At 35.8% G+C, this 16922-nt stretch overlaps 3 protein-coding genes across 5 annotated transcripts; 2 read left to right on the top strand and 1 right to left on the bottom strand.

Moving 5' to 3' along the window:
* The first annotated feature begins 4129 nt into the window (after positions 1 to 4129).
* LOC101216153 (G-type lectin S-receptor-like serine/threonine-protein kinase SD2-5) lies at positions 4130 to 7236 on the top strand. The gene has a single exon (XM_004138675.3). The coding sequence runs from the start codon at positions 4566 to 4568 to the stop codon at positions 7035 to 7037; it is 2472 nt and encodes an 823-aa protein (XP_004138723.2). The 5' UTR covers positions 4130 to 4565; the 3' UTR covers positions 7038 to 7236.
* A 268-nt stretch (positions 7237 to 7504) lies between these two features.
* LOC101216396 (putative L-ascorbate peroxidase 6) lies at positions 7505 to 11546 on the top strand. Of its 3 annotated transcripts, XM_004138676.3 has the most exons (11): positions 7506 to 7770; positions 7982 to 8093; positions 8248 to 8384; positions 8654 to 8724; positions 8805 to 8847; positions 8963 to 9059; positions 9547 to 9630; positions 10216 to 10337; positions 10657 to 10723; positions 10973 to 11111; positions 11216 to 11546. In XM_004138676.3, exons 1-10 carry the CDS (start codon positions 7587 to 7589, stop codon positions 11070 to 11072), a joined length of 1017 nt encoding a protein of 338 aa, XP_004138724.1. In that variant the 5' UTR covers positions 7506 to 7586; the 3' UTR covers positions 11073 to 11111; positions 11216 to 11546. The 3 variants fall into 3 exon arrangements, with proteins under 3 accessions (XP_011649824.1, XP_004138724.1, XP_011649827.1); XM_011651522.2 differs by having other exon boundaries at positions 7505 to 7770; positions 10973 to 11546; XM_011651525.2 differs by having other exon boundaries at positions 7575 to 7770; positions 7982 to 8134; positions 10973 to 11546.
* Positions 11547 to 12691: 1145 nt separating this feature from the next.
* On the bottom strand, positions 12692 to 16530 carry LOC101216639 (EIN3-binding F-box protein 1). The gene is made up of 2 exons (XM_004138677.3): positions 16190 to 16530; positions 12692 to 15397 (listed from the first exon to the last, which is right to left on the bottom strand). Exons 1-2 carry the CDS (start codon positions 16212 to 16214, stop codon positions 13482 to 13484), a joined length of 1941 nt encoding a protein of 646 aa, XP_004138725.1. The 5' UTR covers positions 16215 to 16530; the 3' UTR covers positions 12692 to 13481.
* Positions 16531 to 16922: the final 392 nt, after the last annotated feature.

Below are 16922 nucleotides of genomic sequence, written 5' to 3'. Positions count from 1 at the left end.
TTTTTTAAAATTAAAATTCGTCAAAATTGATTTTGAATGTACGGCAACTAAAATTGAATCAAATAGTATAGTGCATAATAAAAAATAAAATTTGAACCAACAAAATAAAAGAAATAATTTAGCTTACGCGGCAAGATGTAATTGGAAAGGTGTGGAGGATATAGCCACGTCAGAGGTGGGAGGATCAGTTCACCAATCTATAAGAGACGCGTAAGAAGAAAGACGCGGCGAATTAGTATTAATATTATTGTTAATTTTGGAGGGAAAAATTAATATTATCAATAGAAAAAATTGAAAACATTAAAAGGGACTAAATAGAAATATTTTAAAAACTACGGTCTTTAGCTAAATCAAATGAAGTGGGCCGAGACTCATGAAGTAGTTAATGGGCCTTTCTCCAAATCCATACAGTCCTTAACATGCGAAGATCCTTCTATATTTCAGATTGGGAGTCCTTCTCATTTAGAAGGACCTAAGTTTAGGTTTTCTTTTAAGAAAATTTAATTTTAGTGGAACACACGATAATTAATTAGTAGTAAACATTTTCAACCATGAAATTATCCCAATCTAAACGTAAAAAGAGGTGCTATGAGTTCTACATTTGTTATTGTAATTCATAAATATAGGGACGAAACTCGATAAATTTCTTAGAATGCATTTCAATCCGATTATTTAAGACTATATCGACTATATCAACTAAATTTTGTTATAGTAAATATTATTTTGAACTTTCTAATTAGTCATTGCCACAACTTTTACTATTTTATATTTATTATCTTTTTTATTTTCTATGTTAATGTTTACTATTTTCTTTTCGATCTAAAATAGTTTAGTAATATTATATAACGGAGTCTAAAACAATCTAGATCCCAAATATAAACTATTATAATTTTAAAATGTAATAACAACTTTTTGCCCAACCATCTCCTTAATTAATTTAGATGTAGTTTACTTGATTGATGTAATCATCTAAATCAAGTCAAAATCTCAAATACTCAGTCATAAATGGTGAACGTATAACTTGTAAACTTGATTTAATAAAAATGAGAGTATTTCATTGTCTAAATAATCAAATCATGAGCTTGAAAAATGATACTAAATATGAAGATTGTAAATCTAAAATTCAAATTTTTTACCTAGTACCTATTAAAACCACTTAAATATATTTAAGTAGTCAATCGGTAACATAAAATTTATAATATTCGACTAGAAATAAGAGATTCGGTTTCTCCTTCACTCACAATTTGTTAGTAAAATAAGACATAATGGAATTGACAATATCTATCTTTCTTTTCAAATATACCTAACGACTATATGCCAAAGTTATGGAGATTTTTCAAAATCTGCTCCCACTTTTGGAATGAGTGTTTGAATCAACAAAAAATTTTATTCTATTTTATTTAATTTTAATTTGCTTTCTTGTTGAAGTTTGAATTAGAAAATATTTTATAATGGAGGAACATTAATGTTTTACTTTCTTTCCATACCTAATCTTTCAATCCTTTTTTTCTTTATCTTTATTAATGTTCTTTTCAAACATTATATATTCTTCATGGGATATTTTAATTCAATTTCGGGTTGAAATCTTAATTCCCTTTATGTGTTTGATTGGTTAGATAGATATGAGTCTCTTTGTTTTAATATTCAATTACCAAAAATCAAACTTGGTCAATTTTACACATTACCTTTACAACCGGGAAGCCACACAAGCAAAATGGGTTTCAACACAAGTAGAAGGATTACACATCATCCCTTCTAAAACCTAAATGGTTACGAGTAGTTTCAACGCTTGAGACAACTATCATACCAAATACGCAAATTTGACTAAATTTTTTAGCATGACTTAGTTATTTTTCAATTGATATATACATATATATACGTAACACATGCACAAGCCATAGAAAGATTGTTATAAATAGCTCTACTTCAATGACCTTAAATGAAAAGAGTAAGCAATTGTCTAAGGTGAGTCCCGACCTTACTTTTGTGTGCTTAACATAGCTATAAATCCCTGTATTAACTTAGACAATTAAAATGTAATAAATTTGAAATCACACATTTGGAAGTAACTCTTGTACAAGTCAAATTAGAAAAAGAGACTAGACCAAGAGAAACAGGCTGAGAGAAGAATCCATAAAAGATAGTGAGATTGATGACTCTAAACAAGTACTAATTTCTTGTACCTACATGAGTCAAATTGTATCTTGCAATAAATTTATATATTATTTAAAAACTTAGACCAAAAATGGAATCCTAATTGGTAATGTATCAAAACAATACATTGCTATTTTTTTATTTAGAGATATGGTATGATTGAATTTGTTTTAAAATAAAAAAAAAATTGAATTAGAATTGGAAAGATAGTGTAACTAATAAAATAATAACATTATTTGAATGAAAATGGAAAGAAAATAAAATATTTGAAAGACATGTATTTGAATCATTAATCGTTTATGATAAGAGAAAGACATCAATTTAGAATTTAAAAGAAGTTGAGAAGTGTGGTTGGGAAGGGGAGAATTAGAAGATGAATGTCTTTATTACAAAAGATTTATTCCATGTGATGAGAGGTAAGCAAAATATTATTGGGATGGACATGTGACTCAAATTGCCAAACGCTGCCGCTCCATTTAATTAGAATGTTGAATAATTAATTAATGTTAAAAAATAAGAACAATGAATAATACTTCTTATCTAATCTTTGTGAGGTGGACTTTAGTGGGCTGGACTAATTAATGTAATCATCAAATTACTTCATTTTATAAATCTTCTCAATTATCAACATCTCTTCTTTTTCTTTTTCTATTTACCATTTTCTATTATTGCCAAATACTTCAATAATAAATCAATTGCTTTCAAAATTAGTTTTCTTTTTCTTCCTATTTTTTACTTTTTGTTATATTTTTCTACTAACCCTATAAACACTCTTACAACTTCTTTTTTTCTTTAAAAAAAAAAAATAAACTATCTATTTTTTTTTTATCGATTTTTAAAAATTAAGCTGAATTTTTAAAACTATTTTTTCTATTGTCTTCACATTTGACTAAAAACTCAACTTATAAAAATGAGAGAAAATAGAAGCTTTTAACTTTCAACCACCATAAAAACAGATTTTCTTTTTAAATAGCAAATTTTACAAAATATTTACTAATCTAGACCAAATTCAATCATTGAGAGGCTAATAAAATAATAGAATCCAAAATTTTGAAATACTTTAATTTATTTTGCTATTTTTAAAAATGTTCCAATAAAAAAAAACTAAATAGTTACTACCTTATTTACTTAAATTAAATTTTCTTAGCCTACGTGTTTATATGTCACTAGTGTGGTGTTAAATTTATTAATTTAAACTTAATAATTTAAATAGAACCGGGTATAGAAAATTTATTTTTCCATATACTTATATCAAGAAAAAAAAACCTTGTAATTTGATACATCCTAATTAATTTGATCTACAAACTACATCTATACTATACTAACTAAACCTTTCAATTTATTGAAAGCCCAACAAATTGATATGATATTGTTTACATGTAAATACAAAATAATAAAATAATAATAATAATATACTCTCAAATTGTTTGACTACAAAATTTAATAGTAATTTTAGGGGTGATGTAACTTGCAAAACAATAATATCTTTGTTACTAAGATTTCACAAAGATCCTGTCATTGTTAGGTGAGACCCTTTGTATTTACCAAAAATTAAACCAATACCAAATGTTAAGAATGTATGACAGCACAATTTCTATATTTCTTAATGCCTGGAAACTTTCACATCTTTTTCAAAAATTTCATTATGTTCAAACAGTTATGAGAAGTCAAAATAATATTTGTCAGTTAGAAAAGTAAAAGAACAAACGTTATAATTATTTAGGCCCGAAGAGACACACAAGAACATTAAAGTGATGAATGAATTTTCAATGGCAAGTAAATAGAGCGTTATCACTAAAAAATCGAACCTCTATGGTGAAAGAACACAACAAAATAAGGAAATTTTTTCTTAGAAAATTGGAAAAGAAAGAAAGAAAGAAAGAAAAAGAAATAAAGACTTGCATTGACTCCACAAGGAATAAAAAAATGGAAACTGTGATAAAGAAGAGGAGAAAGAGGGGTCCAAGATTTAAATACCATTACAGCTCGGCAATGGCAGACTATGAGGTTGAGTTAGTTGACATGTTTGAACACCCACCACTACTATCCTACTTTGCATTTATTATTCCCATTTTTTCTTACCCACATTCCGACGAAATTACCAACGCCATCATTCATTCTAATCAAATCCCTTACCTCTCCACTCCTCCTCTTTCTCTCTGTTCTTTCCTTCTATTACAGACTTGGAATTTGTTTTTATGGATTTCCCTTCCTTTATTTTACTTACCAATTCCTCGCGGTTTGTTCGCCCCTACCAGTTTTTTGGTTTCCCTGTTCCCCACTTTCTAACATTTCTAAACCATCTTTCTTCAACTTCACCCTTTCAGATCGCTTCTTATTTTTGAATCTTTTTCTGGGTTTCTTCTTATTTATCTTCTTTTCTTTTGTGTGATTCTCTGGAAAGAAGGGTGATGGGAACGAGTCGGTTTCGTGGTTATTTGCTGCTCATTATATGGGTGTCTCTTATTCTTCTCCTTCTACGGTTTAGACCTTGCGCCGCTGGTTTTCAGAGCGTTGGGCAGATTTCTCCTGGGCTTCAAGGAACTCAAATGAATTGGGTCGATCACGATGGGGTGTTTCTTCGATCTAACAACTCTGAATTTGGGTTTGGATTCAATAATCAGCAGAATGTAACGCAGTATTATTTAGCGATTATTCACTTGAGTAGCAGGAGTATTGTCTGGACTGCGAATCAGGCCTCGCCGGTTACGACTTCGGATAAATTTTTGTTTGATGAGAACGGTAATGTGGTTTTATATCATGAGAGCATTGTGGTTTGGTCTACGAACACTGCGAATAAAGGAGTTTCTGCTCTTGCGTTGAGGGATTCGGGAAATTTGGTTTTGTTTGGGAGTGATAATGCAGTGATTTGGGAAAGTTTTGGCCACCCGACTGATACACTTTTGTCGAATCAAGGTTTTGTTGAGGGAATGAGACTTGTAAGTAAGCCTGATTCGAATAATTTGATGTATTTTCTGGAATTGAAATCTGGGGATATGGTTTTGTATTCAGGATTCAAAAGTCCACAACCGTATTGGTCAATGAGCAGAGAGAATCGCAAAACGATTAACAAAGATGGTGGGTCTGTAATCTCTGCAACTCTAACAGCAAACTCGTGGAATTTCCATGGCGAAAATGATGTTTTACTCTGGCAATTTTCTTTCTCAACTAATATTGATTCAAACGCTACATGGACTGCGGTTCTGGGTAGCGATGGATTTATCTCCTTTTACAAGCTTCAAGATGGTGGGTCTGGAGATGCTTCGTCCATTCGAATTCCTGATGATCCTTGTGGAACACCAGAGCCATGTGAGGCCAATTTTATCTGTTACAGTGAAAAAAAATGCATCTGTCCTTCAATTCTTGGCTCCCGTCCAAATTGCCAAACTGGGATTACCTCGCCGTGTGACCAATCTTCTGGACCTGTAGAGCTTGTGGAGTCTCAGGATAAGATTGGTTATTTTGCACTTCAATTCATGCAGCCTTCTTTGAAAACAGATTTGGAGAATTGCAAATCCTCTTGCAGTAGTAACTGCTCTTGTATTGCTCTGTTTTTCCAAGTGAGTACAGGGGGTTGTTTCTTGTTTGATGAGATAGGTGGGTTTCTAAATTCGAAGAGCTCCGAATTCGTTTCGTACATAAAACTGTTGAAAAACGGAGAAAACGGTGAAAACAATGGCGGAAATGGAAGTGGTGGAAAGAACTCAATCCCTGCGATTCTGGGTATTGCTTTTTCCACTATGATTGTCATTTGTGTTCTGATTTACGTCGGAGTTCGATTCCTTAGAAAGAAGAAGAAACCTCCAGAACCTTCTCAAGAGAGTTCAGAAGAAGAGAATTTCTTAGAGGGTCTTTCGGGAGCTCCAATTCGTTACAGTTACAACGATCTTCAAACTGCGACGGATAATTTCTCGGTGAAACTCGGACAAGGTGGGTTCGGTTCAGTTTACAAAGGATTTCTGCCAGACGGAACTCGCTTGGCCGTGAAGAAACTAGAGGGAATTGGGCAAGGAAAAAAGGAATTTAGAGCTGAAGTGGGCATAATTGGTAGCATCCATCACATCCATTTAGTCAGATTAAAGGGATTTTGTGCAGAAGGAACTCATCGTCTTCTTGCTTACGAGTTCATGGCTAATGGGTCATTGGACAAGTGGATTTTCAAGAAAAACAAAGCAGATTTGTCGTTAGATTGGGATACGAGATTCAACATAGCGGTAGGAACCGCAAAGGGATTAGCATATCTTCACGAAGACTGTGATGCTAAAATCGTCCACTGCGACATCAAGCCCGAAAACGTACTATTAGACGACAATTTTCAAGCCAAAGTCTCGGATTTCGGGCTAGCAAAGCTAATGAACCGAGAACAAAGCCATGTGTTCACCACACTCCGAGGAACCCGAGGCTATCTCGCTCCTGAATGGATCACAAACTACGCCATTTCAGAGAAGAGCGACGTATACAGCTACGGAATGGTTCTACTAGAGATTATCGGTGGAAGAAAGAACTACGACCCGACAGAGAGCTCAGAGAAATCCCATTTCCCCACTTACGCTTTCAAGATGATGGAAGAAGGAAGAATGAAGGCCATCCTCGACGCTAAGTTGAACATAAAGGAAAACGACGAGAGGATCATCATAGCCATTAAGGTGGCGCTGTGGTGCGTGCAGGAGGATATGCAACAAAGGCCGCCGATGGCTAAAGTGGTGCAAATGCTTGAAGGGGTCTGCCCTGTGCCAATGCCGCCGATTTGCTCGCCGTTGGGTTCTCGACTGGTTGCTGCAGGGTTCTTGAAATCTAGCAGCGAGGAATGGACTTCATCAGGGCCATCCGATTGCAATAGCGATGCGTATCTTTCATCGGTCCAGTTATCTGGGCCAAGATAGATAGCCATTAAATTGTATAAACTTGCACATTTTTTAGGAGTTTAGGACATTGTAAATTTTCAGATTGCTTCAGTTTTGTAAACCGGCTTTTGTGTACACAAATTTCTCAACAGCTTCATGAATATTGTTCAACCTTCATTTATAGTTTAAACGGTAGAAGAAGCAAATTCAAACCCCCCATCCGTTGTTAAGTTATTTATGTGATGATTGTACTGTTGACTCGCAGCTCTTTGCTATTTGCTCACTTTTAATGAGAGTGAGAGAAGAGCAAAAAGCAGTAAACAAGTTTGTTATATGTGTCTTTGAGAAATTTGTAGGAAAGGCAAGCACAATTGAGGCACAATCCATAAGGAAAAATCTGTTAATAGCTCAAAATTAGAAATCCATATTTTGTAATTGAGATCCCATCAACAAATTCTCTCCTAAATAAAATACTAAAATAAAATCCGCCAGTACTTGTGGACCACTGAATCGATAGAACCGGTCGAACTTGAACTGAATGCACATTATACAATACGAACGGCCGGTTCATTTCACCCGCTCGTGGAAATGACTTCCACCTTCTTCAATCCTGCGCCGTCGTGCAACGTCGCCGTCATTTCTTCTTCCTTTCTCAGATTCAAGTTCATACCGAAATTTCCCACCACCATACCTTCATCGTCTGTTTCGACGGTCTCCTTTCGCGCCAAAACTACCGTTAACTGTTCTCTCCCCGCCCCTGGCCATGCTTCTGGTAAAATATTAATTAACTGCTTTCCTCTTCCTTTGTGCAAAGCCTTGGTCAATTCCGATGGGTTTTGCCTATTCAATTTTCGGAACTTTGTATTTGACTGCTATTGTCTATCCTGTGTATCTGTATTTGGTTTGTGGCTTCTGAAACCAAAATCTGTATTATGCATTTTGCAATGGCGAACTGATCCTTTAAAGTACTGTTTGAATTACAGTTCAGACTGATTTCTGCTTTCTGAAGAAGAGGGAATTTGTCTTTTCTGCCGCGCTGCCCTTTCTTCTTATTTTGCATGAATCCGTGGAAGGTTTTAAAGCTGAGGCGGCAGAGTAAGATGGAGGATGAGGATATTGCTTACGATTAGTTTGAAGTATTTAATATAAAACTTTCTGTATTCTAGAATCTTGTTCATTATTGAAAACTCATGAATTCTTATGTCCTAGTAGAGGGATTATTAACTGAGTTCTGTCTGTTTTCTTTTAGGGGCAGAAGATTGGATAAAACGGAAGTTGAACGGATAAGAGAAGAAGTAAGAAAGGTGGTAACCAAAGGAAGGGCTCCTGGTCTGCTTCGTTTGGTATTTCACGATGCTGGAACTTTTGAAACCAATGATACTTCAGGTTAATATCCTTAAACTTTAAGAGGAGAGGCAATGAGGTTTTCTTAGGCGTCCTGAATTATTTGAATTCATACATAGATTTTAAATTTTGAGTTCAATTGTTGGAATTCAGACAGCATTGGATATGTTGTATGAACTGTTATTTGCACCAAATGTGAAGTTTTGTTCGATCACGGAGGCCATGATATCCACTTCCATGTAGGCTTTCAGACATGTTTGTTCTTGTATAGTTTTCAGTATGATTGTCATTTTAGTGAGCCTTGTTTGCAGGTGGTATGAACGGATCTATAGTTCATGAACTTGATAGACCTGAAAACAAAGGTCTCAAGAAATCAGTTAAGGTGGTTCTTTCTTCTTATTCCCTTTTTGTTTTAGGAATCTGTCTACCAGCAAGCTCATCATTGGTTTTGTTGTTTCTTAGATTCTTCAGGAAGCAAAGAGTACACTGGACTTAATTAGACCTGGTAAGTTTACTCTCTATTTCTCCATTTCTATCTGAAAGGAGATGAAGTTTCCATAATAAGAGGTATTGACTAGTAGCCAGGCTAACTTCTTAGCAAATTGGTTTCTTTTGAATAGTATCGTGGGCAGACGTGATAGTAGTGGCTGGTGCTGAAGCAGTTTCAATATGTGGGGGTCCAAGTATTGCTGTTGATTTGGGTAGATTAGACTCGGAGTAAGCTGAAGCTGGCTGTTTTCCTTGTTATATGATGAACCATATTTTCCTTGAGTTGCAGCCTGTTAACGTTCTTTTTGCTTGTTTTTCCATGAGCTTTATGTACCAGAATCATTTGTTTCTCTGGACTATGATAGTTACATTCTCACCATTTTAACTTTTCCCATGGGCTTTGTGCACAAGAGAAAGTTCCGAATTCTGAGATATCCTCTCTCTCACATTCATCACAATAGATAGATCCCTCTTCACTGTGTACACTCTCTTTTTCTCCCATACATCATTTCTACCTATGCTCTGCTGACTAGCTCTCTAACCGAGTTTTAGTCCTCATGATAGTAGACCATTTTAGCTAATGAATTTCCTGTGTTCCCACTGCCGAACTCTTTATCTTTCTCATCAATTCCTCTGTCCGTCATATGATAGAAGGTTTGTCATATTAATTTTAGCTGTTTTTCTTTTTCCAATTGTTTCTTTCCTTTCCAAATAGGAAGCCGGATCCAGAAGGTAAACTTCCTGAGGAATCTCTGGATGCTGTTGGATTGAAGCAAAGCTTCAGCAGAAAAGGATTTTCGTGAGTGCATCTATCTCATTTTGACTCTTCCATTTGAAGGAGCTGTAGTCACTGGACTGTTTATATATTTGTTATTTATTTTAATTTCTTTTTTTCTTGGCCAATATATTCTAAGTTACTGCATTGCTCTCCTTCATATATTTATTTACTAATGTGGCCGAATCTCTAAGATGTAATCTGGATTCGTTTCCTTACAGTAGACATAAAATGGCTAAAAAGTCTATTATTAGAACTTTAGGAATGGGAAATCCTAGTTCTGCATTTGATTGTACAACATAGTCCTTTCAAATGTGTGTTGAACAGTGTTGTTTTTTATGAAAACCAACTCAACCCTCCCACTGTGAAGTATATTCGCATGGACAGTAGTAGAGAAGTTAAAATGCTCGTCACTCTAGAAATATGCCCATCCTCTGTCCTATCCTTTCTTCTTTCACATATTTTTTTACAAAGAAACAATTTCATTGGTATATGAAATTGGAGAGTAGAACTCCAAATGAATGCCAGATAATTCATAATAGAATGAATTTACACCTCCAAGGTGTCTTCTGCATGATGACATTCACGGATACTCTTTTTTCTTTGCAGGACACGAGAACTAGTTGCACTATCTGGAGCCCATACTATTGGTGGGAAAGGTTTTGGAAGCCCTGTTGTTTTTGATAATGCATATTTCAAAATACTTTTGGAGAAGCCATGGTCATCTAACGGTAATCAATCTCAGAATGATACTTTCACACGTCTCATTTTGTTTGAATTGAGCCTCAATTGCAAATCATTGGCTGCCTGAGGCACTCCCTCAATTTTTGCTCAAATCCACATTATTAGTGTTCCCGTGAATCAGTGGGTAACGAAAAATGAAAGCTAGTTTTTTGTTTTTCTAGTTGAAGTGAGCTATGAAGTTCTTGTGATTACTCAAACTGAGTTGTTACTTTTGTGGCTTTTGCCATTGATTAATAATACAAGTCATTGCTTTGAATTGGTTTATACATATTTCCACTCGAGCCTTATTTTATTTTTTAATTTTAGGTGGTATGTCAAGTATGATAGGGCTACCTTCTGATCGAGCTCTTGCTGACGATGATGAATGCTTGAGGTTCTTCTCTTTCATTCAAATCTATACTATTGTCATCATTACTTTTCTGCACCACTGTGAACTGATGCCATTTCTGGTCTCTTGAGTAGAATTTCAGCAATGAGTTCAATTTGTTGAACTAAAGTAGAAATGTTCATAAAAGATCAATTTTACAACCAGACAACCAGCAAGATTTACCTGATAAACAGAAAATGAGCTGATTACCCCTCTTTATCTGCTTAAATAAAGTGAATTACTTTGAACTCCTAGATGGATCAAAGAGTATGCCAAGGATCAGAATGTGTTCTTCGAAGATTTCCATAATGCTTATATCAAGCTAGTAAATTCTGGTGCAAAGTGGAGAAGCTAGCAAACAACTGTCCTACTACTACAAATATACACCCTAAAGGCAAGCTTTAACTGCTACATATTGGCTTATAGATGGCTTTGACACGTATTACTACACTTTTCTACTCCCCAAAAGCATTGCTTACTACGATCCATTGTTGGTAGGTTAAATGACTGCAAGACAAAGCAAAAGTTGCGATGAAGATGAAGCTTCGAATGCATTGTGCTTTCATCACCATCAAAAATTAACTCACTCTCTAAAGCTTTATCTTTTGTTGGCCTAAATTTGGCTTGAAGCTCTTGTATTTTATCAGGAAGACAAGAACATAACAACTTGCAATTTATGGACGTCCCAAATTCTTGATAGAGCAAGGAAGGAAGGTTTTTATATTTCATGCATATGCATATCAATGTTTCCTTGTCAAAACCTAAAACGTTTATGGTATGGGGCTGGGAGATCCCACAGATAAAAACTTTACAATCCAGTTGTGAATGAGTGCCCTATGTTAATCTTTCTAACTATCAGCTGCTGTAGTTTTAATTGGACAAACAGATAAAGTTACTATGGATAAAGTGGAAATAGAAGTAGTGGATAAAACAGTGGCTTGCGTGTAGCTAGACGGTGGTTGGGAATATAACGTGAAGTGAATGCCTCATTGAGATGTGAAATGACCGTCTTCTACAAGCAGCCAATCTTGATTTTAAGACCCTATTCTGTTCACTTGGATTTGACTCACAGCGAACCTGCTCTACCCACTATTCTCCATAAAGATAATTCTACTCTGGGGATGAAGTGTATTTCTGATGCTATTATTGTCTGCACTTACAATTCTCTATCTTTGAAATAACAACTATTTTTAGTTTGAGTTATAATAGTTTATATCTATATTTAAGATATACAAAATATTAATCACGATAGGTTGCTCTATGCTCCTTAGCATGGAGTAAGTTATAATAGTTCAATTCACTTATTAAACTTAGAATTTCAAATACTCTTAAACTTGTTGAACTTAGAATTACAAAATACACGTAGAGTAACATTTTAAGTCTAAATCATATCCAACGTGTTATCATATTTATACTATAAAAATAGTTTAAGAATATTTTAAAAACTGTAATAAAAGGTGCTTTGCATAGAGTACTTTCTTAAATGAATGGAGAAGTTTATAAGATCTTTGAGAGTATAATTTTTACCTACATTTAATTTTCATTTTTATGTTCAAATTTTGTCGTTATTTAGGTACCAATCCATTTAGCTAAATGTGGTTACTGACATTTATCAACCAACGATTGTGGTAAATTGAAACTCATCCACCAGAAATGGTAAAAACGTACACACAATTGTACCAAACTCGAGCATTAGAAACGAGAAAAGGAAAAAATACTGGGTAAAAAATCATGTGGACGATGAAAATAAAAAATGAAGAGGTGAAAAAATATCATATTTGAGTAAACTAAATAATAAATAGCTAAAGTCAAATTTGAAATCATATCAATGAGGATGCCATTATAAAATTCTTAGTTTAAAATAAAATAAAAAAACTACATTTGAACTTGATTCACCGACGAATTTAAGACCTTCGTGTAACTTAGCTTATTTAGTTAGGCGGAAGCCATAAAGACAATTCCATTGCAAAGATCTTGACAAATAAAATATAAAGCACGTTCTTATTGATTAATAATATTGGATACGAAACTTACAAGTTACATCACAAAGGGCATAAGGCCGATCTGTCAAGTCATTTACATACAGCTCAGTTGCAAATGGGGAAGTTCCTTAAAAAAATTGGTTCCTGAAAAACAAAGGCCTGGTATAAACTTAAAAAAACAATCCCTTACGAACAAGAAGATTGTGGTGGCAGACTTGTATAACCCGCTGCCACGACCTAGGCCCCGTGAATGGAAAGGCACCAAATATTGGAACTGCCAAGAGTAACCAAGAAGATGATTTGTCTAGGCGATCATAAACTCTACCCCCTTTGAGGAAAATACAAACACAAACCCAAACATAACAGAAACAAGCACAAGAAACCGAAACCGAAACGTGGATCGGGTAATAGAACCTGAGATAATCCTACACAGTGACAAGTGGGACAAAAAACCAGGACACCGATTACCCAAATAACACAGGACCTAATAACCTTTGATCCAGAAACTGGTAAGCTCAGGGAAGGATGGCCATCAATCAAAGTGAGAGACATCTCATGTGAGAGCCAAAACACTAAAAACAGAACCCATTCAAGGGAGATCTGTGAAAAAAGGAAAGAATGACCATATTCCCTGGAAAATGGACCTAAGGTTATTAGATGACAAAGACCCATACCCATGGACCCAAAAACTACAGTCTAATGATATTTCCCTGATAAGATTTTTATGCTACCTTCTTACAGATGGATTCCTCCTTTTGTTATCGTCTTTTCTGCTGACAAGCTCAGTAGAGGATGTCACACCGATGGAGTTGAGCCAATAGCAGCTCAATACTTCTGGTGCTGATTGAGTTGCAGTGCTGAAGATTCAAGCCCAAGAGGGAGTCGCCTAATTTTACAAGAGCAAGCAAGCTCTGATCAGTTAAGGCAGAGCACCCGTACACGGAAAGGAGTTGCAGGTTGAACTGGTTGGCTTGAGCAAGGGCTGCAACTCCAAAATCAGTGATACAACACTTAGAGACGTCAAGGTCATTGAGCAATGGGCAGTTCTCTGCAATTGCCACCAAGCTTGAATCGGTGACCTTCAAACAACCATCAAGATTGAGCAATTCAAGAGTCCAACCATGAAGCTTGGTCAAGGATGAAATCACTTTGTCGGTTAGATTCACACAGCCACTTAGATTGACCTTCACCAATCCTGCTTTACAATTCATGAACAATGGCAATAGCCCAGAATCTGTAATAGCATTGAGCCCAGAGAACTCCACATGCTGAAGCTGGGGGCACAGCTTGCTCAAAAGAGTTAAGCTTGCATTACCGAACCCAGGGCAATTGCGGATGGATAGTGACTGGAGAGACTTGCATGAGGACAGAGAAGGCAAGTTCAGGCTCAAATCCTTGATCCCTAAGCAGTTTACTAGAGAAAGAGCCTTTAACTTTGCACCACAGTTTAAGATGGTACCAAATAAACCCAATTGGGTTATCCTGTGGCACTCTTCCAATTGTAAGTTCTCGATGGAGGTAGCAGCCTGAACAAAAGAGACCATTCCATTGTCAGACAAAAATGAACATTTGTGCAAGCAGAACTTTTTCAAGTTTGGGCATCCCTTCCCAATCGATTGTAGCCCAACGTCAGTCACACCATGGCAAGAACTAAGTGTAAATGATCTCAACTTTTGCAAACCATGACCATTACCCATGGCCCAAAATCCCCTCTCAGAGACATTTGTCAGGCCAGTAAGCGTAAGATCTGTGATTGCTCTTCCGTAATGTCCGATGACAGCAAGTGACACATCAGTGACATTTAGACCCTGGAGCTTTGCCTTGTTTAAGGTGTAAGAGGTGGAAGAGAACAAGCTTGATATTCCTTGATCCCCAATAAGAGGGCAGTCTCTGATTGAAATAGACTTCAAATTTGAACAATATTGCCCAATAGCTTGAACGCTTTCATTCCCAATGTTTGCACAAGCCTCAACTGTTATATCAGTCAGATTAGGGCAGTTTTTGGCAAGTTCCAGCAAAGCTTTGTTGGAAATTCCAGGACATTGACTTAAATCAAGCTTCTCTAGAAGTTGACATCCCTTGGCAATCTCAATCAGACCTTCATCTCCGATTGAAGACAGATTCCACAAAGAAATAGCTTTAAGGCCAGGGCATCCATGGGCAACAGCCTTGAGGCCAAGGTTTGTAACCTCAGAGCCATGATTGCCTCCGCGAATTGACAGCTTGCCCAAGCCACCACAACTAGCAGTTCCTACTGCTATGGCAGCTAGTCTTACATCTGTGGCCTTCTTCCCTTCCAAGTTTCGTGAAAGACATCCCTCGTTTGTAGTTTGGTTATCTTCTAGATTTTCAGTCACAACATTTTTAGGCTTCAAATTTTCTGAAGCACCATAAAATTCGTTTCCACTAATGCTGCTTAAAAGCATGAGCCAGCGTTTAGAAACGCAAGCACAGAGGCTCCTTGTCTCTCTTTCAGGTAAGCGTTTGAAGATCTCAAAGAGACACTCATCTGGAAGAACTTCAATAGATGCCTCCTTTTTGAGTATTTCTCCACTAGGCACAAATGGAGCGCTGACCCTGGACCTCTTACGGAGAGGATAATAAACATCCACCTGGCGACCAAGGGATAAAAAGAGACTTGTATCCTTGGGGTTTGGATAGATTGGTGCCCCAGGAAAAAAATCCTCACTTTCTGTGACTGCAAGATCAAGAGAACAATAAATTAGCTGATACATCCTACCAAGTTCACACCTAGAGAGACTGTATTCCCAATAAATCACACCACAGAGCACAAAACTCATACTTCAATGAAAATATGCGAGTACCGTTACATCCGCAAGGAAAATCTATTAAAACACAAACCAGATCATAATTTTTCTACCTAATAAAACCACAGTTTCTGTCTGAGCAACATATCAGAATATAACACTACCAACTTCATCCGTACCCAGAAATCTAAAATAAGATTACCATCAAAGCCACAGCTAACGTTCTCGAATTAACCTTGCTAGGAAATCCCAAAAAGAACCAGAAAAAATACCACACAACCACAAGTCTTTGCCATAAACATTAAAATTCACCAAATTAAACTTTTCAAGTCTTGAGATAATTGATCTAAAACCGTACAGCTCCAAGATTTACACCTTACAACATAGGAACACATAATTTCATAACCCAAATATTTAACAAAAAAAAAGAAGTTATAGTTAAATCATATCACCACAGACCTCTCCAAAATTAAGATCCAAACTACAAAAAATCAAAAGAACCCATAGGAACGATCAGATAAAGCACAATAGTTAAAGACCATAGTCTACCCAACAAAAAAAAAAAACCCACAAATAATCCAAAAAAAGTCAGGAGAACTAAAACACCAAGTATAAATTACAAATCTACACCCTATCTTCAACCAATCATTTAAACCCACAAAAATCAAACAACCCAAAAAAAAAAAAAAACAAAAGGAATCAGAGTTAAAAGGAAATCTTACGAGTAAAACCAAAGATCTTAGCCATGGGTAGCGGTTGACGAAACCCAAAAAAAGGAGAGAGGTAAAAAAGGCAGTAAAAAACCCTCCAAAGAGAGCAAAAAAGAGAGAAGCAATAAAGGTGAAGACCGCAATCACCAAGTTTTCAAGTGGGAAGAGCTGAAGCATGAGGGGGATGGAAGGCAAAATGACATGGAAACCCTATCAGATAGGGAAAAAAAAGGAAGAAGGAGGAGAAGAAAGAAGAAGAAGGGTAAGGGGAAAAAAAATGAAAGGCAGAGAATGAATAAAAGAGAGAGGTTTATTGAATTGATTGATATTGAAGAGTTAGGAAGTGTGTGTGCGTGTGTGTGTGTGTGTGTGTGTTTGGGTACATGACAATACACGCTAACAAAGCCCACATGCAATGTATTTGAGCAAAAGTGGTGGGTGTGACCGTGTGGGCCTTCCCTTTGCTTATATTCTTCCACCTAATCAATTTCAATTTAACCATACACACATACACTCCTTCTTTTTCTTTTCTTCTAATTCTTCCCCCTTTCTTTTCATCCTCCTCCTTGTTTGGATCCTCGTTTATCCTATCCTATCCTTCTTCTTCACTCTATCACTCCTTGTTTGGACACTGCCTTTTCCTATCCTTACACAGATAACACCATTTTTAAAACTCAAATCAATTATTGTTTTAAATGTTTTCTCAATTTATGTGGAGGCTATCAAAATTATCTTTTTTGCATTT

Source organism: Cucumis sativus, chromosome 2 (assembly GCF_000004075.3).
Source record: "Cucumis sativus cultivar 9930 chromosome 2, Cucumber_9930_V3, whole genome shotgun sequence".
Taxonomy (NCBI): Eukaryota; Viridiplantae; Streptophyta; class Magnoliopsida; order Cucurbitales; family Cucurbitaceae; genus Cucumis; species Cucumis sativus.
The sequence above is the reverse complement of the archived record's forward strand: the minus strand, read 5'-3'. Positions and strand labels throughout refer to the sequence as shown.

Bases quoted from the DNA above. Each gene is read 5' to 3' on its own strand.
- LOC101216153 (XM_004138675.3), top strand. From the start codon at position 4,566: ATGGGAACGAGTCGGTTTCGTGGTTATTTGCTGCTCATTATATGGGTG.
- LOC101216396 (XM_011651522.2), top strand. From the start codon at position 7,587: ATGACTTCCACCTTCTTCAATCCTGCGCCGTCGTGCAACGTCGCCGTC. The intron at 10,338-10,656 runs GTAATCAATCTC...TTTTAATTTTAG, and splicing joins GAAGCCATGGTCATCTAACG to GTGGTATGTCAAGTATGATA. The intron at 10,724-10,972 runs GTTCTTCTCTTT...TTGAACTCCTAG, and splicing joins GACGATGATGAATGCTTGAG to ATGGATCAAAGAGTATGCCA.
- LOC101216639 (XM_004138677.3), bottom strand. From the start codon at position 16,214: ATGGCTAAGATCTTTGGTTTTACTC. The intron at 15,398-16,189 runs GTAAGATTTCCT...TTGATCTTGCAG, and splicing joins TAAGATCTTTGGTTTTACTC to TCACAGAAAGTGAGGATTTT.